The 25,435-nt window shown below is 51.0% G+C and overlaps 1 protein-coding gene across 3 annotated transcripts; it reads left to right on the top strand.

The window, feature by feature from the left end:
• The first annotated feature begins 1,960 nt into the window (after window positions 1–1,960).
• Window positions 1,961–25,075, top strand: SGK2 (serum/glucocorticoid regulated kinase 2). Of its 3 annotated transcripts, XM_026093044.2 has the most exons (15): window positions 1,961–2,110; window positions 7,387–7,574; window positions 13,293–13,362; window positions 14,778–14,835; window positions 15,757–15,806; window positions 16,422–16,479; window positions 17,104–17,187; window positions 17,760–17,891; window positions 19,316–19,428; window positions 19,988–20,024; window positions 20,591–20,677; window positions 21,878–21,973; window positions 22,241–22,396; window positions 23,012–23,101; window positions 23,350–25,075. In XM_026093044.2, exons 2-15 carry the CDS (start codon window positions 7,523–7,525, stop codon window positions 23,503–23,505), a joined length of 1,239 nt encoding a protein of 412 aa, XP_025948829.1. In that variant the 5' UTR covers window positions 1,961–2,110; window positions 7,387–7,522; the 3' UTR covers window positions 23,506–25,075. The 3 variants fall into 3 exon arrangements, with proteins under 3 accessions (XP_025948829.1, XP_064377473.1, XP_064377472.1); XM_064521403.1 differs by lacking the exon at window positions 7,387–7,574 and having other exon boundaries at window positions 2,091–2,110; XM_064521402.1 differs by lacking the exons at window positions 1,961–2,110; window positions 7,387–7,574; window positions 13,293–13,362 and adding an exon at window positions 13,530–13,615.
• Window positions 25,076–25,435: the final 360 nt, after the last annotated feature.

Below are 25,435 nucleotides of genomic sequence, written 5' to 3'. Positions count from 1 at the left end.
GAACAAAGCATTCATGGGCGCTACAGTGAGGGGCAGGCTTAGCCCACTCCCTGTCAGCGTGGTGGTTATGGTGCCAGAGCTCAAAGAGGGATAATACTGGCTCTGCGTTTTACCCCAGGATGTGGAGTCGGCGACCTTGGCGAGAACAGTCGACTGTCTTGGCCTAATGAACCTTGAATTCCTCAAATCATGTATCTAAGACTGCTTCCAAAAATGTTTATTTTCATGGCAGTCATATGTTTTCTTCTGATGTTGTCCATCAGCTGATTTTGTAGCCACATCTTTGTGTTGTTTTGTGTATTCAAATCCTGCCTCAGCTCACACTTCTCCTTTTCTAATGGCCTCCCCTTACAGAGGGATCCTTTTCTTTTTACAATGACCCTTTTTTTTCTCCTCTTTGGCCCGAGATGCCCTGGCCCAACTGGGAGGTATCCATGCTCGTGGGGAGACGGAGCGGTAAGTGGATTGACAAACGTGAGGAACTGTGATGCAGTCGTGTTTTTGTTGTGGGTGTGGGTTTTTTTTCCCTCAAAGCTGTGGGACCCAATTGACTTGATTAGGTCATGACCCCTTTCCATGAGAGGGGCAGGTACAAAAGGTCTTTTAAGTTAAAAAGAAACCTTCCTGTGTAATCAGAAAATGCCTTTACACCTAAGGCATTTTCTATTTCTGGTAAGGAGCTGGAGGTTTCCTTAGGGTGGTATTAGCTGGTGGTATAAGGCAGAGTAGAGGGAAAACACATCTGGGGTGAACAGCAGCCTGCCTTCTTGCTTACCCTTGAAGTAACTGGCCTATAGCAGCTGTGACAAGAAATACTGCCTTTTTTTCCAGAGCAGAAGCTAAAGGATGGCAAGTCCATCAGCATGCTCAACCAGGCAGCTGCGCAGGAGCCCACGTGGTGATGCAGTGCACTGCTGGCCCTTCGCGGGGCTGGGTACCCCAGCCACTGTGGGGTGCCCGTTGCTGCCTTTGGCCCTGGGAGAGGATCCCGCAGCACGTCCCACTCTTGCTGTAATGTCTCTGTCCCTGCCACAAAGGTGGGAGGTGGGCTGGTGGACCTCCTTCAGGGTCTGTGAAGTGAGCACAGCTTCAGGGAGGGGTATTTCTCAGCGTGGGGAGTGCACACAGGGGGGATGGAGGGGAGCAGGGTGCTCACAGGGAGACTGGAGGGGACCTAGGAACGCGAGGAGAAGAGAGTTTGTGGAGGGGGTCCGACAGGCGCTGACAGGAACAGGGAGCAAAAGGCAGCAGGGAACGGAGAGGGCAATCGATCTGATTTTGTTTTTTAACTTGGACTGGTTCCAGCAGGATTCCTCTGGGCCAGTTAGTCCTTTATGCCCCTAATGGGAGGACTTGGACCTGACATGCAGCCAGGGCCCAGTCCTTGCTTGCTGTTCAGGTGTTCTTGCATACCTGTGGCCCAGGATGGGGAGTGTGGAGCAGGAGAAATGTTATGCAGGAGACAAAAATGATGCTGTAGGGCTGTTGTACCAGCAAAGCTCAAGCTTGTAAATGTCCCTGGATCTCCTGTCCAGCTCAGCCCCCACGCATGGGCTGGTGGAGGCTTACAGGGGCAGTGCTGCAAGGTGGCAAAGATCCATGGCGGAGGGACAACCTTGCACAGCTCTTCGCTTGCCCACAAGCTCAGCTGGATCAGTGGTGGATTGTGTCCAGATCCAGGACTCCTACCAGTTCCCCTCTACCTGATGCTGCTGATGTTTCGGAGGTGACGCATGCCTCATTACCTCTGCTAGGACCTGGCATGTGACCCGGCATAGCCTCCGGAAAACGGAGCACTTTGTTCTAAGCCTTTGCACTGCCCTTGGAAGTGAGCTGCCCTCTAAGCACCCCCCAAGGAGGTATTTTTTCTCTCCCACCCCAGTTCCTGTGCCTGAGGCACCTCTAAGTGATGGCAGGGTAATCATTTACTTCCTGCCGTAAGCCACTCCTTCGGACTTTCCTTCGACCTTCAGACTAAATCACCAAAATAAAAACAACAGGAGGGAGAGAGGTAAATGCTGCCTTCTGCAGCTGGCTCCAGGCAGCTGCCTGCCTTCTCCTGCTCCCGGGAACCCAGGAGTCCTGCTCTCTGCTCCTCGCCCCTTGGCTGGTAAAGCTGATTTATTTTCTCATTGATGATTTTGACTTTCTCTTCTCTTAAGGACTTGAGCTAATTTGGGAGAAGCATAGTTTTTTGTGAAGGTCTTGTCTCTTACTACCAGGGACTAGGTACAGAGAGGACCTGGCTCATGGGAGAGCTGGTTGTGGGCATGGTGGGTCTGACTCTGGGACAGCCTTTGGACATGGAGTGGGGGAGGTACTTTGATTTCCAGAATTGGGTTTGTTTCCCAGTTATGGAAGATCACACGAAGCACTAGAACTCTAGAGAGGAGAGAAGCAGCCTCCTTGGACCCCCTGGAAATGCTCTGGAAGGTGGAAAGATTGCTTGCACTGAAACGTGGCTTCCCGAGGGCAGCAATTGCTAGGAAACCACTGGGCAGGGGGCAAAGGAGCTTCTGCCTCCTGCTTGTGTCCTTAGTCCTGCTTCAACTTATGTTCCTGGGATATGAGGAGCAGCTACAAGTGTTTCTGATCCTATCTGCTTTTTTTGACCTGGCAGATCTGTAGAGGCAGTTAGTGACAAATTTTGCCGCAAACAACCTGTGCAGGGAGAGGAGCTGCATTAGGAGTTTGCAGCCAGTACAAGAACAGTTTGTTTGCATCAGAAACTTCGGGTAGTTTTGGCTGTGGTCTCCCAGACTGCCTCTGCGGCTGGGCTGCACCTTGTGAAGTTCAAGGTTGCTGTGTCCAGCACCCCTTGTTTGGGGCACCCCCAACTCCCCTCTCCAGCAGGGCAGGCTGTTCCTGTGAGACAGGAGAGTTTGACACCAGAGCAGAGAGAACGAAGGTTCAGCAGAGCTGAGGACTGGGGGTATATGCACAAGCCGGTGTGTTCTGTGTTATTTCATTGGGAGGGTGTTGGGTGGCTGGCTGGATTTTACTGCTTTTGCACAGAGGCCCACAGCCCCAGATAGTGCCTTGAGCAGCATTTGGCCCAGTTTGGACTGGGCTGCCTGCTGGATCCAGTATTTAACTATATAACTTTGGAAATAATCTCTTGCCATGCCAGCACCAGTTGCTCTCCAGGTTTTATATGTGGATAAAAAGGGGTAAAGGCTGGTACCTTGCACAGCTTCCCACTCCTGCAGGGAAGGGGAAGGTCTAAGCTCACAGGTTTGGGGACAGGCAGTCGGGCTGGCATTCCCAGGGATGCCATCCACAAGTTTTCTGACAAATCCAGTGCCGTGCCAGTGGAGTGGAGGCCTGTTTTTTGGGAAGTGTGGCTGTAGGAGCCATCTCCTAGCTGTTAAGCTGTGCTCAGTCCACTTGGGATGCCCAGGAAACTGCCTCTCTGCCCTTGTCCTGGTTACGCCGGTTACACCTGAAGGTTGGAGCTGTGGGCAGTAGCCCTGTGTGTGCACCCTGCATCAGATATACTTAAAGGTAAATTGCACTGCGGGACCAAAAGTGAATTCGTCTCAAAAGGCCAGATATTTTGTTAAGAAACCCCCCAAAACTTAGGCTGTAAAATGACAAAACTAATCCAAAATCCTGCTGGGGAGGAGAGAACAGCAAACAGGAGAGCTGCAGTATCACCCAGGGACTGGCCTGGGCAGCTGGGAGAGGAGGAGATGTTTAGAGTCTGGCTGCTTCCAACTTTGTTATTTATTCTTTGAGACTGTGCCAACACTTTAATAAAAAACAACAACAACAAAAAAAAACACTTGGGAGCAAGTCCTAGCCAACTAATTTAATGGTAGTAATAAGATCAGGTGTTTCTTCCTCTGAAGATGTCAAAGGTTTTACAAAAGGGATTAGTAATGTTCTGCCATGTTCGTGGTTGTAGAAACTGAGGCACAGAAAGTTGCAGGGGTTAGTCAGAACCACGACTCTGTGCTGTGGAACAGAAACCTGAGCCAGAGCGTTCTCCTCTTGGCTCCTTTTACTAAAATGTGGAAAACTGCCTGGCGTCCGTGTGAGACTCCTTGGCAAACCTGAGGGACAATACTGTGGGCAGAGCCCTGGCTTTCTGAAGCTAAAAGAGAAGGGGAGAGGAGGAAGGTCGGAGGGGAACAGAGATTTTAAAGAACTCCCATTGCTCACCAAAAGTCTGTTCAGTCTTCCTTGAATCTTCTTAGGTGAAGAAATAGGCTGAGACCTTTTAAAGAGCTATGCTATGCGATGCAATGCTGTTCCCTACAAAACAGATGTAACGGAGCAGCCAAACATGTCCCAGTAGTGCCTTAAGCATTTTAGGTCACCTTTCACTGCAAGTTGAAGGGAACTGTGCTCTCCAGGGAAATGTTTGTTTTAACCTTATCTGGACCTTTCCCTGCAATTCTGATTGCTTAGGACGGTGTAGTTCCTCTTAAGTGATACATTTATGATTATGGTTACAGATATTGGTGTATAAAGAGATTAAGACAGGGCAACATTATGCAATAGCTGAATAGCATACAAAAGGTTATAAAACAGAGTATATATGAGAGAGTGAGGGGGTGCTTCTCTGCATGCGTGCGTGGGCTGGGCCTGTTGTCCATCAGAAGCATCTTGCCCTGGAGCAGCCAGAAATGCAGCCTCTATAGGGGAGAGCAGCAGCAGCAGCCGGTCCAGCCAGGAGGGCCAAAGCTCAGCCTTCGCAGTGCAGAGGGTCCACACACCCCATCTTTCACTTCTTTCTAAGGTTTAGGAATGTAAAGGCAGTTTTCCTCTCCCAGAGACAAAGGGAAAAGTGTTTCCAAGTACAGGCAATGTCCACAGGCTCCGGGCTACCCCAGTGCAGCTAAAAACCAGCTTTCTGTAGCTAAGGCTTGTTCCCAGACAGTTTGCCTGACTTTGCCACTGTGGTTTGATGAAGCCCAGGCAGGAGCCATGTGCATAAAAGGGGTTAAACTGCTTGAGAACTGCTAATCACCTCTAGACTGACCTCCAGCAGGAGCTGGCACAGATATGCTCACTGGAGGGCAGGGAAACATCTCCCCCACACAGAAAGGGCAAAGCAATGCCTGCAAGCCCTAACATCGATGCAAGTAGGCCTCTGGCTTTACCCACATAATTCAGTTTTGCTTAGGAAATCAGCTTAAGCTGTGCCAAGATGAACTCTGTGAGCAGTATAATCCCTGCGTGCCCTGGCCAGCCCGCGAGGCGATGCCTGCCTCTGCAGCCTCAGCCGTTTGGCGGTGTTGCACGTTGCTGCAGGGAGCAAAGACCCAGGCAGGTACAGCGGAGCTGGTGGCTCCCCCAGACACCCTCATTTTGGATTTCCTAAAGTGCAAAGCCCCAAGATGAGTAAATGCTGGGACTGAAGAGCCGAGAGCTGAGCTCTGACAGGTGCAGATGTGGGTTTGGGAGCTTGAGCTGGCTGTGTGCACACATCAGTCCTCCCAGTGCTCACCAATAACCTGCTGCTCCTCGTAGCAGCCCAGGCCAGCTGAAGGGCATTGGCCCTGTTACAAGCTGCACTTGGTCACCTTGGCAGGCCCTCCCACTTTAAGGAAACCGCCAGCTATTTTAAGCAAGCCCTGGGTATGCAGAGGGCTCTTTCCAAACCCTGAGGCAGTTTGCAGGCCCATCAGAGCGGGGGCCTGGCGTCAGCAGCCCTAAAGCGACTTCCACTTTGGCCTGCTTCCATGGTGCCACAGAGCTCAGCTGGTCAATATTTAATTGCAGGCGTTGTTTAATCATTAAAGAGCCTAGTTCCTCCTCTGGTTCCTACCTGGCATCAAAGGGGAAGAAGATACAGTTGTGGTGTCTGCCATCCCAGGTTCCCATTGCTCCAGGCAAGGCACAAACCGTGCTATTTCTCAGCAGGATGGATGATATGTATGGACACAACGGGAACCTGCTGGGTGCTGGGCTGGAAATGGGTCAGACCCAGTTCCACGTAATGGGTGCCCACAGGGACATAGGCGTGACAGCAGGGCTGTGTGGAGATGCAGACCTGCTGGTCTCTGCCTCCAGGGCTTGGGCTGAGGCGGCCTCATCTCCTGACCATGAGGGTCTGCAATGCGGATGATGGGGGCTCAGCGCTGAGTACTTGTGCTTACCTGGTAGTACCACCAGTGGGAGCCGCCGGGACTCGCAGGGAGCTGGTCGGCCTCCACCATCGCTCGGCTGCCCCGTACTGCCCTCCTGGCCTGTGGTGGTCCTGTGCTCTGGACCTGGTGCAGAGTCCTGCCTGGACAGACAAGGATGGGGTGCCACCTTTGCCTGACAGCTGTGGCTTCTGGGTGCGGGTGCACTCGAGCCGTCACCCAGCCACGAAGGCTTGTGCCAGCACCCCGTGCATGACCGTTCCCTGCAGTGTATCTAGGGAAGTGGGCCTGAACGGCCGTATAACATAGGTGCCCTGCAAATGTTCCCACATCCAGCAGCCCATCCTGCCCTTCAGTGTGGCACCAACATGTCTGGTCGTGGGTAAGGGGCAGCAGGGAGCTGCGCGGGAGGCAAGAGCTGCTGCTCCAGCGTTGCAAGCTGCTCTGGGACATGTTTGTGGGTGCATAGGGGCAGGGTGAGGGGGAAAGTCTCATCCTTGTGCACATACCAACGGTTTCCTGGGTGGGAACTGTGATGGAGTCTAGCCCTGCTCCTGCCTACCCTCTGTCCCACGCAGGTCACCGATCAGGGGACAGCCACTTGCCCAGGACACCTCTTCACACTGTGGGGTTCTCCAGGACAAACCCCTCAGCAGCTGTCCCAGCAGTCTGAGGGTGTCTGGGCCCTGCTGGTGACTCCCCAGATGGGAGCCCGTTCTACACTCAGGGTGTACCAGCCCTCAGCACCTCCCCGTGCTCCCAGAGCACGTGTTCTCCTGTGCCGGGGAGCCATCCATCCCCAGGCAGTTAGTGCAGGTGCGTGGAGGATGGATTTGACCTCAGCTCCTCAAAAGCATTAAATAGCAAAATCCCTTCCCAAGAGCAGAAACTTGTGAATTTAGCAATGTTATGGTACACTTCTTCCATTGGACAGAATTCAAGCATCCAACCCATAACACCCAGCTCTCATCTGGTGGCATCCGTCTACCAGCCTCAAAGCACTTCACAAAGGAGTCTAAAGAGAGGGAAACTGAGGCACAGGCAAGCAGCTTCCCAGCAGGGCAGTCACAGAGCCAGGAGGGCACTGAGCACCCTGATCTCCACCAGACCTCTTTGTAACCGCATGTTGGGTTGGGGTGACCAGACAACTGTCAGGAAGCAGGTTGCCGCGTCCCAGGGCGCATGCCCAGAGCGTGGCAGCTCACCTTGCTCTGCTGGCTGGCAGCCAGCAGGAAACCCAAGGACTTGCTCTCTTTCTTACCTGTGTAAGACATGACCTTCATCTTTGCAGCGGAAGAAAGGACAGGGCTGCGGCGTGCCTGCCCTCTGTGCGCTCTGCTTCCCAGGGACACCGAGCCGGTCGCCTGGTGCCAGTTGCTGAATTCCTGCCCGAGCTGTAGGGAGAAGTGACGATTTCAGCGGACTTTATGTACGCGACCTGGATGGAGCCCTCCTCCACAGCCCTGGGGAAGACGAGGGGTAATGCTCCTGGCTGGCGCGGTGTTAATAACTGCTGGGGGACTGTGAGGGCAGGGAGGAGGAGGAGGGAGGAGGCCATCGTGTTATGTTTGGCACCCTCTGAGCCTGTTCTGGTCGGAGCCCACGGTGGCAATGGGAAGTCCCTGATGTCCCCTGCTGCATGGCTTCCAGATGGGCTAATTTGGCTTGACGCTTGGTCCCTGGCCCCCACTTTTGACTTTGGACAGGGTTTTTTTCTTGCAGACACAAGGAGCCCAGACACAGCATAACCATCACTTTTTCCATCATTATACGTCATCATCACTGACCATGCTCTAGCTTACTTATTTTATATATTCTGGCCAGTAAAAAGTTTTCCTTCTAGAAGCCTCCTACTTTCTCTTCATTGGATAGAAAATGGGCTTTTAATTAAAGATATCTTGTTGTGGTAAACACAAAATCAGATAGATTTTGCCAACAATACTGAGGTTTTCATTGACAGAAACAAAAGCAGAAGATATTGATTTGAAAATGGAAGATAGCTGCTGAAAGCCAGAAAGTATTCCGAAACATGACCATTCCAATTCAAATAAAGGCAAAAATGGAGTAAAATATTCCTATATTAATATTCCTATATTAAAAACATGATAGAAGAAAATATGATAGTGCTAATAGCTTTAGGATGCTGGCTGAGCAAAAACTTCAGGCTAAGTGAGAACAATATTTTAAGCAGCATGATGCTTCCCCATTCTTGCTACACATGGTGATAAGCACTAAAAACTAAAAGACATTGTCACTTAAATGAATACTGGTCTTTTTATCAGGGTCCTTTCAAACTCAAGACTGTATTAGTTACAGACATGCAGAAGACTTGTCTCTGTAGCCATAACTGTAAAGGCTGCTTTCTTTTCAAATGTTTTGCTCCTGGTAGTTGAGGTTTGGAGCAAGAAGCATGTTTGGTGACAACCAGCCCTTTAGCTCTCAGCGGCAAAGACTACCCCGACTGCTGCAGTAGCTGCACAGCCTTTGCTGCCTTGCATTCACCACTTCACTTGGTCTGCTCAAATCCAAGGCACCCGCGCGCGCCCGCCCCCCCCCCCCCCCCCCCATCATCGCAGGCTGGCATTTCTCCTGCTGTAGCCGCATGGAGGAGATTTTATAGGAAATGATGATGCAAGCAAAAAGAGGCTTTTTTATTTGTTGTGAAGAGAGAGACATGACACCAGCCCTTTTCTGATGTTTCCTTTTCCCAACAGCATGCCCCTGGCACCAGGTTTTCCCCTGCCCAGGTGTTTATGTTTGCATTTAATACTCACGCAAAGGGCCAATCTGGCCACCTTAGGCTGCAGTCTTTCCTGTTTATCACAGAGGTCAGTGGCAGATGCTGAAAGGAGCAGTTTCTTCTGAATTTGACCTAAACTGGATGACAGTTTTAACCTTCCTCCAAACCACATGACAATGGGCAAATTTACAGATCACTACAATGTGTATGAAATTGTTCTAATTCCACCTGAGGTGTCTGCCAGGATTTAATTGGCTCTTATCACCACCTGCACTCCTCCTTCCTCATTCAAAATTACCACCCCCACCTGAATTTTGGGCCCTTGGGTATATCTAGCAGATGCCTTTTCATTTTACCAGCTGATTAGCTTTTCTGGCCCTCTTTAAAGGGCTGCAGAGCAGTAGTAGCACAGTCACCTGAAGAAGGTGGGAGTGTTAATGTTTGTGGGCTAAGTGAACTGCTGTAGGCAACAGAATCATTTCTCCCTGGGTTTTAGGAAACAGCCTCAGGCTTCTAGGCTGGAAGGGTGGTTGGCTGTAGGGTGGGCCAGAGCAAGGATGGGAAGTGTGGGGGATGAGGTGCCTCCACACCCACAGGCTATGGATTGCTTCCTGTGCTTCCGGACACAGGCTTTGCTAGTAGATGTGCTCCCAGGTGTGTTTGATGCTTTGTTCTCTAATTTCATTAGATTTATTTATTTTATTTATTTCTCTCTCCCTCCCCCCCCCCCCCAAATGCTGCAAGCTTTAGCCACCTGCTGTGTTTCCAGATTTGCATGTAGCTCTTTCCCTAAAATCTAGGAGGCTGCTTGTCTGTTAGCTCCAGTTTGCTCAGAGACAGGGCTGCTCAGTTGTGCTTCCCTGTCTGGTTTGCAGCCTCCCTTGGGTGGAGAGAAAGGATCCTCAGGCTAAAACTGGGCAATTTGGAACCTCTGCAGGGGGCAACTAAGTATGTTTCTGCAAGTGAAGAAATCCTTGAAATCTTTCCAAACCTTTTTCTGGGCTAGCTCAATGGGACCCTGTAGACTGAGGAGACATCTGAGGAGGTGAAAGTGGAGCTCCGTGTGGGTTTCCTGGAGGTGGCAGCCTCCCAGATTTGTGGCAGGGGAAAGCCTGAGTCTTCTTTGGCCGGTAAAAGCATGTGTTTGATGTCCTCCTTCCTTTGTTCTCCCTCTGTGCCTCTTCTCTGAGCTGAAACTGGGGTGTCCCCCCAGCTTAGGTTTCATGCAGCCCTGTGTTGGATGAAAGCTGTGGGCTACTCCAGGTGCCTGTCTCAAAACCCTGCCCCTCTAAACCCTGTACTTCCTTCAAAATGTTGCCTGCTGTCCCAATGACAGCCTGCCAGGCCTCGCTGCCTTTCCACGCCGGCAGCTCGCGTCTCCCAGAGAGGGAGCGGATGAGGCACTTGCTCGGAGGGGTTTGCAATCTAGGTTAGGTAGGAAGCGATGCCGAGAGCGGTGACATCAGGAAGGAGGGTGGGAGGCAGCTTGCACATGACGAGTCTATGAGGTTGCCTCTCCGTGCTAGGTATGCGTTGCATTAGTAATGCGGTTGTAGCAAGTAACGCTGGGCTAGCATGGGAATGTGGGTCACCGCTGGCAGAACCATTGAAGGAAGAGGGAGCTGCTGGTGCTGTGCTGTGAGGAAAACGTGTGTTACTGAGGGATGTTTTTTGCAGGGGGGATCCAGCTACGGTAACTGCTCCAACTTGTAAGTAGCAGCCTCATGTTGTGCGAGCTGGTGCCTGCTGCCTTCGGGGTGCCTCTGGCCTGTGCATGGGGTGTAGAGGTCTCTGAGAAGTGTGTGTGTGGGAGGGGGGGAAGGGGTTGTGTGGGAGGGTGCAGCAATCTGTGTTCCTGGAGCGTAACGGCCACATCATGTCATGAAACTTGGACGTGTTTGCTGTTGTGGTCTGTGGCCCTGGCCGTGCCTGGAGCATCCCTGCTGCCCCAGCAGGAGCGATGAGGGATGCAGCCGGGCATGTATAACCAAGTATTCCAGTGTATTTTCATGACCTATTTCTGATTCTGTTGTTCTGTGCATGTGCACTCAGAAAATCTTCATGCTTTAAGGGGAGTGGGATTTGCTAGCAATAAGAAAAAGCTTGTTTGGTTTAAATCTCTTGAGCAGTCAGAAACTACCCTGGCTTTGCAGGTGTGCTCAGGCTGGGGAAGGTGGCTCTTAGTCACTCTAGTATATGGTACAGGATGGGGATATGTGTATCACAAAAATGTGCATGGGACTTCAGTGCAGAAAGAGAGACTCCTGCCTCAGAGCAGGTACACTTAATGAATTAGCTTTGCTGCAAATGCTGCCCTTGGTCAGCAGGGACTTGTTGAGTAGCTTCACTTAGAGCAAGGCAGTAGCTGAGCAGGATGGGGCTAGTGGGGGGGAGCCCTGCGAAGGCTATGCAGCCTTTGTTCAGCCGCACTGCTCCTGCCTTGCTGCAGGCTGGGGAGACTTCACCAAATCAAGCACTGCAGTGTTTGCCCAGCCCCGCAAAGCAAGCTGTGCGCTAGTCCGGAATCCTGCACTGCCACCAAATACCTCTAAGCTAGATGGATGTGTTCCTGTAGCTTGCCCACCTGCTCTCTGAGAAAGCCAAGCCCTGAAATGCCCACCTACAGCTGAAGGGAGTCACCCCTCGCCCCAAGTCTGGGGTCAAATGGTGTCTATGGCAGCAAGTTGAATCTGGGACCAGAAACAGGCTTGTGGGGGACCAAATCTGGAGGACAGGCTGCAGCAGCTGAAGGAGCTGTGTGCAGAGAGCAGCAGGGAAGTGGTCAAACTGCTTGGGCTTGGTTGGGTTGCTCTGGTGAGGGGCTCTTGGGCAGGGGGAAGAGACCTCCTCCTCCTTAGCCCTCTGCTGAATGCTGCTGTTTGCAGCTTGGTGCTTGTTCCACAAGTGCATGTGTGTGTACACCTGGCCGTTCTCTGTCCTGGCCTCCTTCCTGTCACTCTGCTTTGAGTTAGTGTTGCCTGCTCAGTGCCAACAGAGCTGATGTCCCTCAGCCTGTCTCTCCAGGAGCCTGTGGGACAGGCACAGCTTCTGGGCAGGTGCTGGGTGACCTTCAATAGACCTTGGTAATCAAGTGAGACAGACTGTTGGGGAAATAAGGACTATACCGTGTGGGAAGAGGAAGGGGATTGATTTATCTCTGTGTTAGAAGCTGCCTTTGTGCTGTCCCTTCTGGTGGGTGCCTGCTGGGACAAGCTCTTGCCCTGCAGCAGGGCAAGGCATTGGATGGGACTCGTGTCTTGGTGACTTCCCCGATGTTGTAAACTCGCTTGCTGAATGGTTTGTGGGTTTTCCTTTAGATTCCTGCTTTTCTCCTCCCAGTCCAAACTCTAAAGCTGCTGCCTGGTTTTTCTCCTCATCAGATCTGCACCCGGGTCTCGGAACTGCAGGCTGCTAGTGGCTCTCTGGAGCATGCTTAGTCCATCTACCTGCCGCACGCCAGCCCCAGTTCAGACCAGTAGGGGAAATGCTCTGCAAATGATCACAGCCTTGCTCTTACCTCAAAACTTGTTCTCCAACAGACTCCTTGCCTGGAAAGATGGGCTCTGGCAACTGGTGTTGCCAAGTTCTGTCCAATATGACATCTTGTTCATGTCCACAAAAGCACTTTTTAAAACTAATTTGAAAATGTGCATGATTCTGTGAACATTTTGGTTCTTTCTCTTTCCCTTCAGTAGCAAAACTAGCGCTGAACTAGAGGGTGAAAAATGAGTCTTTAAATACTTTGGTTACTTACCGTTAAACAAAATGAGGGACTCCTCAAAAATGCAACTTGAATTGAGGCTTTTCTCCCACTCTGCCTGTGCAGCGGGGAGGAAGGCTCAGGGCTTTGCCCCTCTGTAAAGCGAGTGGTGAAGTTGGGTGGTGGCAGCTGCCTGCTCTCCTCAGCCTGTGCAGCCGAGCACAGGGATGCTCCTTGGTGGGAATCCCGGCTCTGGCTCTGCTGCGTGTCCTTGGGCAAGTTACTTATTTGCTGCCGTGTGTGCTGGCCTACCTCCTGCAGGGCCTTGAAAGGTTTCATTCATGTCCCTAATTACTCGGAGAGCCCTGAATGAAAGGGGCAGTGGATGTGCCAAGTGTGACGTATCCCAGCACAACATCTTCCTTGTGAGCTCTCTCCTTCTCCCCGCTGGGTACTCAGGGGTGTAGCTCAGGGAGGCTTGATGGGGTGTTTTTGACCAAGCCCATCTGCCTGCCCTGGGAGAGGGTGTCCGTTTGGTGGCGCTTATCCCTGTCCTACGAGCTATCGCGGGCTCCCGGTGGGGGTGGGAGGGTGTCCTGGTTCCTATAATTTCCTGGTTATTTTGGTATGTGGGTGGAAGGGGGGAGGAGGGTGGCTGTGGAGAGAAGAGCAAGGTCAGCGAAGAACAAACGTGCCTCTGTGCACTTGTGATCGTGCCGCCGGCGCATCGGCTTAGGTTTTCCAACTTTTCTCGCAGAACTTATAAAGCACGGCCGCGAGAGGATAGGACAAACCATCAAGGCCTCCGGCTCCAGGCTCTGCTCATAGTGAGTACGAAAGCCTCCGCGCGGGATCCGAGCCCTTTAAAAGCGCGGCCCGATAACCCCTGCTCTGGCACCGCGCGGTGAATAGAGCTGGCTGGCACGGGCCAGATGTGGGCAGGGCCCCGGGGACGGGAGAGCCGCCAGCGCGCTGCCGCCGAGCATCGCGACCATGCTCGGCCCTGCCACGGAGGAGGGGGCCGCGGGGAGGGCTCCGTGCCCGGCGGTGCCTGGGGGACGAGCAGGGGATGGCGCGGAGGTGAGGCGTGGGGGAGCCCTGTGTGAGAGCCGGGGCATGAGCTGCGGTCTTCGGAGCTGCCCTGTGGGGTCTGGGAGTTTGAAGGGGCCGAGGGGGAATGGAGAAAGCTCCCTAGGGCAGGGGAGGAGGAACCGGAGCTGCTTTTTCTTCTGCCATGGCTTTAATCTTGGCTTTTGCGAGGGGTGAGTGAGAGGCCTTGAAGAAAAGGGGAATCTCTGGGGCTGCAGGACCCATCCCTCCCCAGCAGCGCTGTCACTTGAGCGGAGCAGGCCTGAGCCAAAAAGCATTGCTGGGCTTAAGCATCCAATTTCTCTCCCCCTGCACCGGCTGCCTCGGGTGGATGAGAGGTTCTCGGTGCATCTGCTTCCTGAGCCTGCCCCAGCTGCTGCAGGCCCTTCCCTGCCGACACAAATGGTCCAAAACTGTCCCGTGCGGTGCAGTCTGGTCTGCGCTGGCCTGGGGAAACGGCCCCAACCAGCGGCAGCCCCAGGCCGGGCGGTGTGGAGCAGCCGGACCCGGCTGGACTCGCCCGCCTCCTGCGCGAGGCCTTGGCAGGAGGGGGCACCTGCCCTGTGGCATCCCTGCACGGTGCCCGCCAGGACCGAGCCCTGCTCCCGGGTTGGGGTGGCACCTGGGCCCCTGCTGCGAGCTGGGGAGCTGTGACCGCCTGGAGGAGGGTCCGGCCGTGCCGGAGAGGACCACAACCCTGTCCAGCCCTGCGACCGTGTGGCTGCTGGGGCTCTGACCATCTCCATGTTGGCTTTCCTGCCAGCTGCTGCCCTTGCAAAATGAAAGGCTGATTGAAGAGCGTTTAGGAAGCCTGTGCTTGTTCCTGGGTGCACGAGTGATTTGAACCTTTTCCCCTCTTCTGTTGGCCTGCACCATGTGCACCTGCTGTCCCTTGCCCACCCCGATGCACCTTGCTGAGGGCAGTGCCGCTCTGGGGGGTGGGACAGGGCCCTGCTGCATGCCAACGTCGTGCTGGCCTGTGGCGGGGAGCTCAGCTGAGGTCCTCCACACGGCAGGGGCGAGTGTGTGATGAGACCTGCGCTGTCCCTGCCAGGCTTGCAGGTTTTGGGTGTGAAGATGTTTCTTGGATTTGTTTTGGGTGGTGGTTTTGTATTTACTTTTTTTTATCCTCACTTGCTCTTCTCTTCCCAAGTGCTGAACGAGTTGCCTTTTTAATGGACCGATCCAGAAGCCCAGACACTAGTCCCCAGGTGAGACCATGGCTCTGATCTGGGAACACCATCACCGGGATGACGAGAGGGGCTGGTGTCCGTAGGAGAAGGCAAGGAGGAGAGCCTGTATGTAGCTCCTGAGCCTGGGCTTAGGCACTCCTGGGGCAGTCAGGTATGACTGCAAAAGTTGTGGAAGCTAAGCCTTGCCTTGGCAGGGCTGGGAGGTCACTGGCCATGTGCTGCTGCCCAGATTGATCCCAGCTGAGTTCTGGGGATGTGGTGCTGCCCCATGTATCCTCAATTTGAAGGTGAATTTTGCACCCCACTTAGACTGGCTCCCCCCAGCCTGTTCCTGCACAGCTAGGCAAGGAGACCCTGTGGGGCTGGCTTCTTCTGTGCCTTCCATGGCTGAGAGGCTTGGGGATGTGGTGAGTGCCCCCTCCCACGTACTGGGCTGCATTCTTCTGGTGGGGAATCATTTGCTTATGGTGTAGAGCAAAAAAATCCCTCCTGGGGTATTTGGTGGCTTCTGCCAGGCAAGGTCTACTGCTATCTTGTCCCTGTGGTCTGTGGGTGATGCTAGCTGGAGAAAAGGGAGAAAAGAGGCCCCAAACAGCCTTTTGGACAAGGATTATTGCCCACAGAATCCAGGGAGGGCAAGATTCCTGGGGAACAGTCTCCTAAGCAATCTCTGACTTGGTCCTTCTGTCCCTTTTGGCAAGCATGGGATGAGGACTTCAGCACAGGTTTTTGACTTAGTAGAGCCTGCAGATTGGGGATGGTATTGCCTTAGGACATAGCTTTGTTTTCCCTAGCCCTTAAAGTTTACCAGAGCATCTTATGTGCCTCTCACTGACTGACATTCCTCAAAGGCTCTGTGCTGCTGCCCTCTGCTAGGGGTGCTGTACTGAGAGAGGGAACGTGCAACCTTGCAACTAATGTTATTGTCATCCTCTCTAGCCTCCAACACCAACTGACAATATCAACCTTGGACCTTCTGCTAACCCAAAGTAAGCTTCCTGCAACAGCCAGGTAGGGTGTGGAGCTTGTGGTGAAGAGATCTGGTGGGGAAACCAGTCAGCCCCTCTGTCTTGTTAAATCTTTTGCAGATGCCATCCATGTGATTACATTGTCCAGCCTTTAACACTATGTATATCTCCAGTGCACCTTCTTTCAAGGCATTCAGCTACAGCTAGTTCCTGTTATCATAACCATCCTCTCCTGTACATGTTCTCTGCAGCCGCTTGTTCCATCTTCCTTTTGAGGGAAAAGAGGGGAAGATATTTTTCATCAGTGCTGCCTCCCTGGCTACTTTTCTCCCTAGAAACAGGGATAAACTCTGTCCCCTTTAAAGCTGCCACCTGACAGGTGCTTTCACCTGCTGTTGTGCTCAGCAGGTGGACTGCTGAGAGATCCCTCATAATTTGTTTAGTGCATTGACACACACACAGTGTGAATTGCCCGTTTGCTGTCAGCACCTTAAGGAGTGAGGGTGACCTACCCAGTGCCCCTTAATCCTTTCACAAGTGCTTATATTTCTGAGAAGGAATGTCGCTCTGATAGTAGCATTGCTGTTAGATGTTTCTCTCCTAGAGGCATTAACTTGCTGCATTCTTGTCCAACAGTGCCAAGCCAACAGACTTCGATTTCCTGAAAGTTATTGGCAAAGGAAGCTTTGGAAGAGTAAGTGGGTTTGTATGGGTGGGCTGTAGTTCTTTGCAGGCAGCTTGGAAAGCGACTTCCTTGCTGAAGGAGATTTTAGCTGTGTCCTTCACTTGCACGTCTCCTGAGGAGTTTGGCCTGAGTGGGGCTGAGAACAGATGAGACCTGAGACAGAGGTTTTTCATAGTCCATCCTTTCTTTGAGATGTCCTGCAGCCCCTCTCCAGAAAGAAGTGGGAGGTGTTTTATGTGCAGTGTTTTATGTCTTACGTTGGTGAGGAGTGGTGCTTGGCAAAATAAGCCTCAGGCTCATTCAGCTAGCAAAAGATCCCTAGACAAATCTGTGCCTAATGAGATTACAAAGACCTACTTTAAGAGAGACCCTCCCCCAGTACTCCAAGCCCACTTGCTATTGCATGGGTAACATGTATTTGGAGATGTCTTGTACCCTTCTCTCCCAATAGGAAAGCATTGAATTAGGGGAAGTCAGCAGGCTGAAGCTTGAGCTTTTAAAATTTTGTATCTGACCCTCTGAAGCAGTGCTCTGAGTATAATCACTCACATGAGTGCTGAGCTAGTGAGGAAACACTGACCAAGTGGCAGAGGGCAAGACACTCAAATCTATGACCATGACTTTCTGTTGCAGGTTCTCCTGGCCAAACGCAAGTGTGATGGGACTTTTTATGCTGTGAAAGTCTTGCAAAAGAAAACCATCCTAAAGAAAAAGGAGGTATGTCTACAAGAGAACTCCTCAGAGAAGATTGGAGGAGGCTTTCATACCTTTACTTTTCACTGGCAAGGTCTGTTCCTCTCCTGTTGGTATGCTGTCCCTGTTGGGAACTATTAATATATACTCCTACTTGAGCCCACTGAAAGGGTAATGTGGCGTATGATAGTGAAGCCAGTGCTTCTCGGAGGGAGGACTGAACCTGCCCTGGCTGTGCTCTGCATAGGGCCAAGCCTCTCCCATCTTGCAGCATAGCTACTGTTTCCCCTGCCCCTTCCTTGGCTACTTCCACAAACACTATTCAGTGTATGAGTAATCCTGGTAATGTAGTTGAAGTATCTTGTGGTTGAGTGAATATTCATGTAGACTACTCACATGTTAAACATGGACTTCTCTGTGCCATGGGAAAGTAGAGAAGAACTGAGATGAATGAGTGAGCAGGAGCTTCCCTTTCTGGGGCTGGAGATGACCACTTTAGGCTCCCAGCTTCCCCTTGTGCAAAACAGCAGTGAGCCCCTACCACACCTTTGGCTGGACCCTGGCTTGAAACTAATGCTTTGCCTGGTTTTTGATAGCAAAACCACATCATGGCAGAACGCAATGTGCTCCTGAAAAATGTCAAGCACCCCTTTCTTGTGGGACTCCATTACTCCTTCCAGACCTCGGAGAAGCTTTATTTTGTGTTGGACTATGTAAATGGGGGTGAGGTGAGTGCATGCACAGTCTGTTCTTAATTAGTCTACTTAATCTTTCCCAGACCTGCTGCTTAATTGTCTAAACCTATTTCCTTTCAGACAATGATGCTGAAGTGTAATGTTGCTTTAACTTCTGAAAAGGACCAGCTAGGAGTGGCTGGCATGCATCTTGCTTATCAGACAAGTGAGGTCTTGCTGGATATGTTGGGGTAGAGTGAAGACTGGAACAGTGTGAAGCATTTTAGAAATGACCCTGCAATGCTGTCTGTCACGGCCTTGAGCATCCATCCACCAGGCACTGTCCTCACTGTGCAGCCCAGTGCCCTGATGAGGTGTCTCACCTCAGTCTGAGCTTTGGGGAGAGGAGGCTTTCCTGGGGGAAATGTGCTGGCAGAGAGATGCTGCCTCTCCAGCATCTCTTCATCATGAGCCTGGGTGCCCACACAACTATATGCTGTATTATGCAGCCTCGCTAGAGAGGAAAATAACCCACTGGCTTCTGGTTCTGTTGGACTTGAGCTTTATAACTTCAGCTCCAACTAGGGAGCTGGGAAACCAGCAGAGGTCAAACACCTGTGTCTCAGGAAAACATAAGGAAACAGGCTGAGCCTGTGGCCAGCCAAACCTAGTGCTGGCAAACACTTATCAGATCTGCTCAGCAGCAGAAAGCACTTGTCCTAGCTCTGCCCAGACAGGCAGTGCTGTGAGTGGTATGTGGTTGCGATGTTTTGTTTTTTGTTTTTTTTTTTTTCTTTTTCCTGACCTGTGCTAGCCACTTCCCAAGATAAGGATGCAGGGGGTGGGGAAATTTATGTGTTAAGGGCATTTTATAAATGGTTGGAGAATATGGGAGATGCTCACCTCTAGGACAGTGGTGAGTTCTGTGCAAAACTTGCTTGTGGACCAGCTCTGGACCCCAGTTCAGTGTTTGGGTGATACCATTGCAGTATGCTAAAAACCTCTTTTTCTGTCCTCTAAAAGTTCCTTTTGCTTCGGCTGCCCTTTTTTAGGGCTACTTGAAACTGGTCAGGAGTTACTGTTAACACGGATGTCGTATCAAAGTGTAATTCCTATTGAGAATGTTAGAGGGCTCAGCTCTGTGTGTGTGTGTACCACTCTTCATGGTTATGGTACAGCTATAAATTGGTCATAGCTAGTGTGTAGCAAGCTATAAAGCTTAATTGGATCAGGAGATGACTGCTTCTGGTACGTGTGCTCTTAAGTGAGATGGTGATATAAGAGAGACACAAATGAAGCAGTTTCAGAAAGTCTTTTAGACTGTTAAATAAGGCTGGTTGGTTTGGGCTTATTTGGTGCTGTTCATGTGCAATTTGCTGCAAAACAGTTTTCATTTGGGTAGTTGGCTTTTCGGCTTGCTCCCAGGTATCCTTCAGCTTCAGAAAAGAAATGATACAACCCTCTCTTTTTGCCTGCAGCTCTTCTTCCACTTGCAAAGAGAACGCTGTTTTCGTGAACCCCGGGCTCGCTTCTATGCTGCAGAAGTTGCTAGTGCAATTGGGTACCTGCATTCCTTAAATATCATTTACAGGTAAGGCATGCATTCCTGCTGGGGAGAACAGGCACAGCGAGCCTGCACAGCCAGGGTGTGTGCCCTGCTGGGGAGGGGAAGGCTTCTTGTGGGAGCCGTGCGAAGTGCAAGACTGGAGTAGCTGGAGAATCTCCTGCCCCAGACAAAATACTGCTCAGCTGGCATCTTAGCCTGCAAGAGGGCTGCTGTCTGTGCAGGACTGGCTGGGCAATAAATACTCCCAGCCTGGGAAGGGAACAGCTGGTGAAATCTCTGTGAGAAAAAGATCTAAAATAAGTCTAGCTCAAGAAATAAGAAAATCTGTCTCATAATGACAATTAATGCATGAATGAGCAGGGAAACACAGGCTAACATCTGACCCTGTGTGAGAGCAGTCTTCCTATTTTATCATGCACATGTTGATTCCCAGCAGAGATGGGAATCTGTACTTTGGGAAGGTTTTAGTGAGTTGGATTGTCAAGTCCAGTCACCTCCTGTTCTTTTCAGCTGATGCTGTTCCAGATCAGGCTTTTCTGAACACCTGGCCAAACCTGCTCAAACAGTAACTTTTGTCTTGCAGGGACTTAAAACCTGAGAACATCCTCTTGGATTGCCAGGTATACTGACTTGTTGTATTGCCTTCCTTTTGGCTTTAAAAGCATTGGGATCACAAATAGAGGGCCAAAGTACTGCAAGCTAACTTCTGGCTCACTTCACTGCGTGGATTTTGTGTGCCACTACACTTCTGCACAGACCTTCAGAGAGGAAGTGAGCACACCCTCTGCAGAACTGCATGCATGGTCCCTGTTCATGCTCCTGCCCAGAGCTGGGACCTGACCTGTGGGCAGGAATCTGCGGTGTTAAAAGCAAGTCTCTGCTGCTACTCTAGAGGGGGCTGCTGTGCGAACTGGTTCTGGGATAAAGGGGTGGCAAAGCACAGCAGAGCACTCTGGATGTCTTTGTAGCTATGCAACTGCAGACACACTTTTTTTTTTTTAAACTAGCTCACTCTCTGTGAGCTCCTGTAATAACATTATAGGATGCCCAGAAAGTAAGGGACGGGAAACAGATGGATGAGGGGCACTATAATGTACACCGGCTGTAATGTGATGGCCAGCACTTCGAAATACTGTCTCCTCACTACAAAGAGTGGGCCAGCCTGAAATACCTTCCTTTTCTTTAGGGACATGTAGTACTGACGGACTTTGGACTCTGCAAAGAAGGAATGGAACAAGAAGAGACTACTTCTACTTTTTGTGGCACCCCTGAGGTACAGCATGTGCTGGAGAGTTTCACTGTGCCCTGGGAGCCAAGAGACCTGCAGAGATCTGCTGCCCTGGGTCTCATAAAGACTTGAGTGGGTGCTCAGCATCTCTGAAAATATGGACTGTGGGAACTAGAGACCATCTTGTGGCTCTTTACAAGGTTGTCAGCCTGAGGCTGGGTTAAAATAAGGCCTTTCCCACAGAGGAGAGAGAGGTTTACCTGTAACAGCTGACTAATACTTTAAATTTGCTGTGCTGTCAGGGACAGGGCGTTCTGGTGCCTTGGAAATGGCTGTTCTTGTGAAACTGGGGCCGTTCCAGGTGGCTGTGGAGACAACCTTGACCCTGGAAGCCCGGAGGCTGGCAGCTGTGAGCAGGCTGTTTACCTGCTTTGATACCCTCTGGTCACAGAACATGAAGGGCACAGCCAGGCTCTGGCCCTGGCTCTGCAAAGGCCCCAAGATTCCTGTGGTATGCAGAGGCTGCAAAATGTCTCATCTGGAGGAGAAGACCAGGCTGTGGAGAATAATGTCTCCTAGTCGGGGTGAATTCTGCGCAGAGGGACAGGAATGCCTTTTCCCTAACACAACTCAACCAGACTTGGCTGAAACAAGTAGCCGTTAGTTTACAGAGGAGGCCCATTTACTCAGGAGTACCGCATGGACTAAGTGGGAATGTTTCAGCATAGTTTTCTGGATTGGGAGCCTGACAGCATATGGAAATGTGGTCTCATGTGTGAGACCAGGCTCTATGTGCTGCTTTTTGTGCAGCAAAACTCTTGAATTCTTGGCTGTTTTTCCCTGGCTGTGGTCACAGAGCTGTGCTTATTGGTGGTTTCACTGATTTGGGCAGACTTACTACGCCTGAAGGCTGCTGCTTTTTTGGAACTACACGGGTTACTTAGTGTAATGTGTCACTTCAGGACAGGTTGGTGGTTGAGTTGTGGTGGCAATTCTTTGTACAAGTCACCTAAAAAAAGAGAATATTCTGCAGCCCAGATAAACACTTCAGGGGTGTTGGCAGGTGCCTTTCAAACCCACTGCTCTAAAGCAAGCAGAAGGTCAACTAAAAAATAGCAGCAATTGCATCTGTGTGCTTCCTAGTGCATTTGCCTAGCTTGAACCGCAACCAAGTTTGCGTATTTACAGAGATACAGCCCTTCCTGTATAATTTGATTCAAATATTTTCCTTCCGACTCCTCCCAGTACTTGGCTCCTGAGGTGCTAAAGAAGCAGCCGTATGACAGGACAGTAGACTGGTGGTGCCTTGGAGCTGTCCTCTATGAGATGCTGTTTGGACTGGTGAGTTTTGAAGCTGTCTTATTCTGTGGCGGATGACTTATTTTCAAGAACTGATGTGAGGTTGGCCTGGTGTTCAAATGGTACATGACATGGATGACTGAATTCTGTATTAAAGTACTTGGTTCAGCCATATCATTGACCTTTTAACAGACAGATCTGGCAGGCCTCCCTCACCCACTCACTGCAGAACTTGTTTAAACCTATGATGCATGGTCCCTTTCAGTAGTCCATGTTTTACCTAGCTGCTTCTCCTCTCTTCCAAATTAGCCTCCTTTTTACAGCCGGGACGTGTCTCAGATGTATGATAACATTCTGCACAAGCCACTGCAGGTCCAAGGAAGCAAGACCATAGCAGCTTGTGACATCCTCCAGGGACTTCTCCACAAGGACCAGAAGAGGAGGCTGGGTGCCAAGACAGACTTTGTAGGTGGCTTCCCTTATGGTTGGGAGAAAGGATAGATTAAAAAACCTTTCTCTTTTGAGCCTTTCTTTTGTGATAACAGCACTGCCTTGGAAAAAGCTTTCCAAGTAGGTTGCTCCCTTTCTCCGTAGTCCTAGAAGGAGCTAATGGGGGAGATAGGGTTGGCTTGGGTAAAGGTCCTCTAGTCTCTAGACACGGTTACTTTGTGGAACCCTTCAGGGCTTTTTTTGATTAAGTTCTGATCTGATCTAGCATACCTAGCTTGTACAGTGCCTCTGAACTGCAGCCTCTCTGTTTTGCTCCAGGGAGAATAATGCCAGGAATATACTACGGAGCCCTGGTTCAGAACAAAAGGGAAATGCTATGGGTCAAGGTGTGGTGGCAAGCTAGGATGCGAGCGTGTGACATTGTCTCTCTTCAGGGGATTACCAAACCATGATGCTCATGTAATGAGGATTGTCTAAGTGGGTTCTACATGAACGTGTGGTAGCTCCAAGTTGTGCCTCAAAAATTTGACTGTTGATGTGAAACCAGCTGTTGGCTTCTGCAAAAGGAAAGCTGGCGGAATACTGACTTTTTCAATTTCCTCCTTCCCCCCCCCCCCCTTTTCTCTGCAGCTTGAGATCAAGAACCATGTATTCTTCAGCCCAATAAACTGGGATGATCTGTATCACAAGAGGATTACCCCTCCATTCAACCCCAACGTGGTAAGTGGATATTTCTGTCGGTATCTGTTATACAGTGGCACAAAAGGAATTGAGCCTGCAAGGTCAATGGTTCCTCTCCAAACACCTCACGTTGACCCTGAGGGATGCTGAAGTGCAGGTTTTGAATCACAAATGCAGAGGCAACGATTGCTTCGAGAGAGTCGCTGTGTTAGACTGTCCAGACACAACCAAGTGGTGGAGGTCTGCTCATGTGAACTGATGCTGTGCCTCTCTGCTCCTTGGTTTAGGCCGGCCCAGCTGATCTGCGACACTTTGATCCGGAGTTCACCCAAGAAGCAGTCTCAAACTCAATCACCCACACACCTGACTTAGCAGCCAGCAGCTCCAGTGCCTCAGATGCGTTTTTAGGATTTTCTTATGCACCAACAGAGGAGGACATCTAGGTTTTAAAAAGGCTTTGAGAAGCCAGATTTTTAACTCAATGGGTTTTATCCTTTTTGAAAGAAATGGTACTGTCCTTTGCTCATGGTTTAAGGAAACTGGGACTAACACACTAACAGGCTAGGACAGAATGGAATTCTTAATTTCTGCTGTTTGGTGGATTTCCCTCTAAATGACTGTTTCTCTGGTAGGGGAGGTGGGACTTTTTTTTTTTCCCCCTTCCCTCTCCCTGGGTGTCTTGTACAACTCTGGCAGACTTGTATCCACTCTGTGTTTGTATTTATGGTTGAGGTATGTACCATCACTCACATCAGCAGCCACATCCCTGTAACTGGCCACTTATTTTGTGTGGAGCTAACTCGGCCCAGCTATGTCTCCTTATTTTTCCTCCCCACACATGCACACCCAAAACAGACTGATCACACTACCTACAGCAGCGGGAAAAACAGTGGCTTCCTTAAACAAGCACAAGTCCACTTAAAGTGGTTGGGAAAGGGATAGTCTGTTCACCAGGGGCCAAACTGAACGGGGTTAGCTTAGCAAGTCCTCTCTCTAAGGCCAGCAACAAACCTGGTAGCTCCAGAGGTTCTTCTGCTGCTGCCTGCAGGTGCTGGTCAGCTTTAATACTTTAGGCCAGGGCTGCAGGGGTTCAGTGGGAGCCTCCAAGGAAGCAGTGCTGTGTTGGCAGTGCAGGTAAGCGATGCTGCTCTCTGGATGAAGCCATTTCTGCATCCTGGACTGAGCTTGCAGGTGACATAGCTGGGCTGAGACTGTTGAGCAGGTATTGCTCCAAAGGCAGCCACCTGTCTGTGTTTTTCTAAGCCTGCCCCTCCACCCCCAAGGTGAATGGATCTTCCCCTCTCCCTCTCTGATCCAGGATGGGGATGCTGCTGAAGCAGCAAGGAGGCTGCTCCGGAGGGGGCCAATATATGCCAAAATCCCAGGTAAAATGGGGGCAGAAGGGGCCAGGCAGCTTAGCCACATACGGATAACCTTATGGCCAAACCCTGCCTTGAGGGAAAGGGTTCCTGTTGCAGCATGGACTGTGCCTCTTGACTCATCTCTGAGGAACAAAAGCACTGCCAAAACACACATGGTCCTGGGCACCACGGAGCACAGTCCAGCACCCAAAGAGGGGCCTAAGCACCGCTCCAGGCACTGCATGTGGGCGACCTACAGCGGACTGAGCCAGAAAATCATCCAGGCTCCAGCGGTGCTCTGGAAACGCCTGTCACCGATGTAGAAAAGCTATTTATTCTGCCTTAATTTAAATGCTGGTATACTCACTGAATGTCACCTTTCCCTTCCCCCCCCCCACCCCACCCTTTTTTTAAAGAGAGAGTTTGTTATTCTCTCTCTGGGGGGAGGCTAAAGGGGGCCAAGCTTCTACCTTATTATTTATATGTGCAACACATGGATAAACAAGGGCCTTTCTAAGAATTGTGCAACAGTTGTACTGTTGGGAAGCTTGTAGGGAAACTTTTTTTTTTAATTACCAGACTCTTATCTTGTACATACTTAAGACATCAGAACTATTACATGGTTTATAGTAAAGTGAACACATGGATGTGCTTTCACCTTTGTGGCCTGTATGTAACTGAGGGGAGTGGGCACAGTGAGCAAGCAGCTGCCTGCTTTATGCATTACAGTTGTTTGTATGTGTATCCTACCCCCCCTTTTTTTCTTTCTTTTTTTTTCTTTTTTTTTAAAAGGAGGATTTGCGGGGGGGAGGGGGGGCGGCAGATTTTACTTCCGATCTGTGAGTGAGTAGCACACCTAGCCCTAATTCCTAGCGGGAGCAGAAAACTGTTCCGGGGGAGGGAGGGGCGCAGCCTCTCCCAGCGCTGACAGGAGTCGCCTCCGCTGCCGTCAGCCTCGGGGTGCGGGCGGGCTCCCGTCCCAGGCGGCCCCCGCCAGCCGTAGTGGTACAGC

Source organism: Dromaius novaehollandiae, chromosome 16, assembly GCF_036370855.1.
Source record: "Dromaius novaehollandiae isolate bDroNov1 chromosome 16, bDroNov1.hap1, whole genome shotgun sequence".
Lineage (NCBI taxonomy): Eukaryota > Metazoa > Chordata > Aves > Casuariiformes > Dromaiidae > Dromaius > Dromaius novaehollandiae.
Note: the sequence above shows the minus strand (reverse complement) of the source record. Positions and strands in the feature narration are given on the sequence as shown.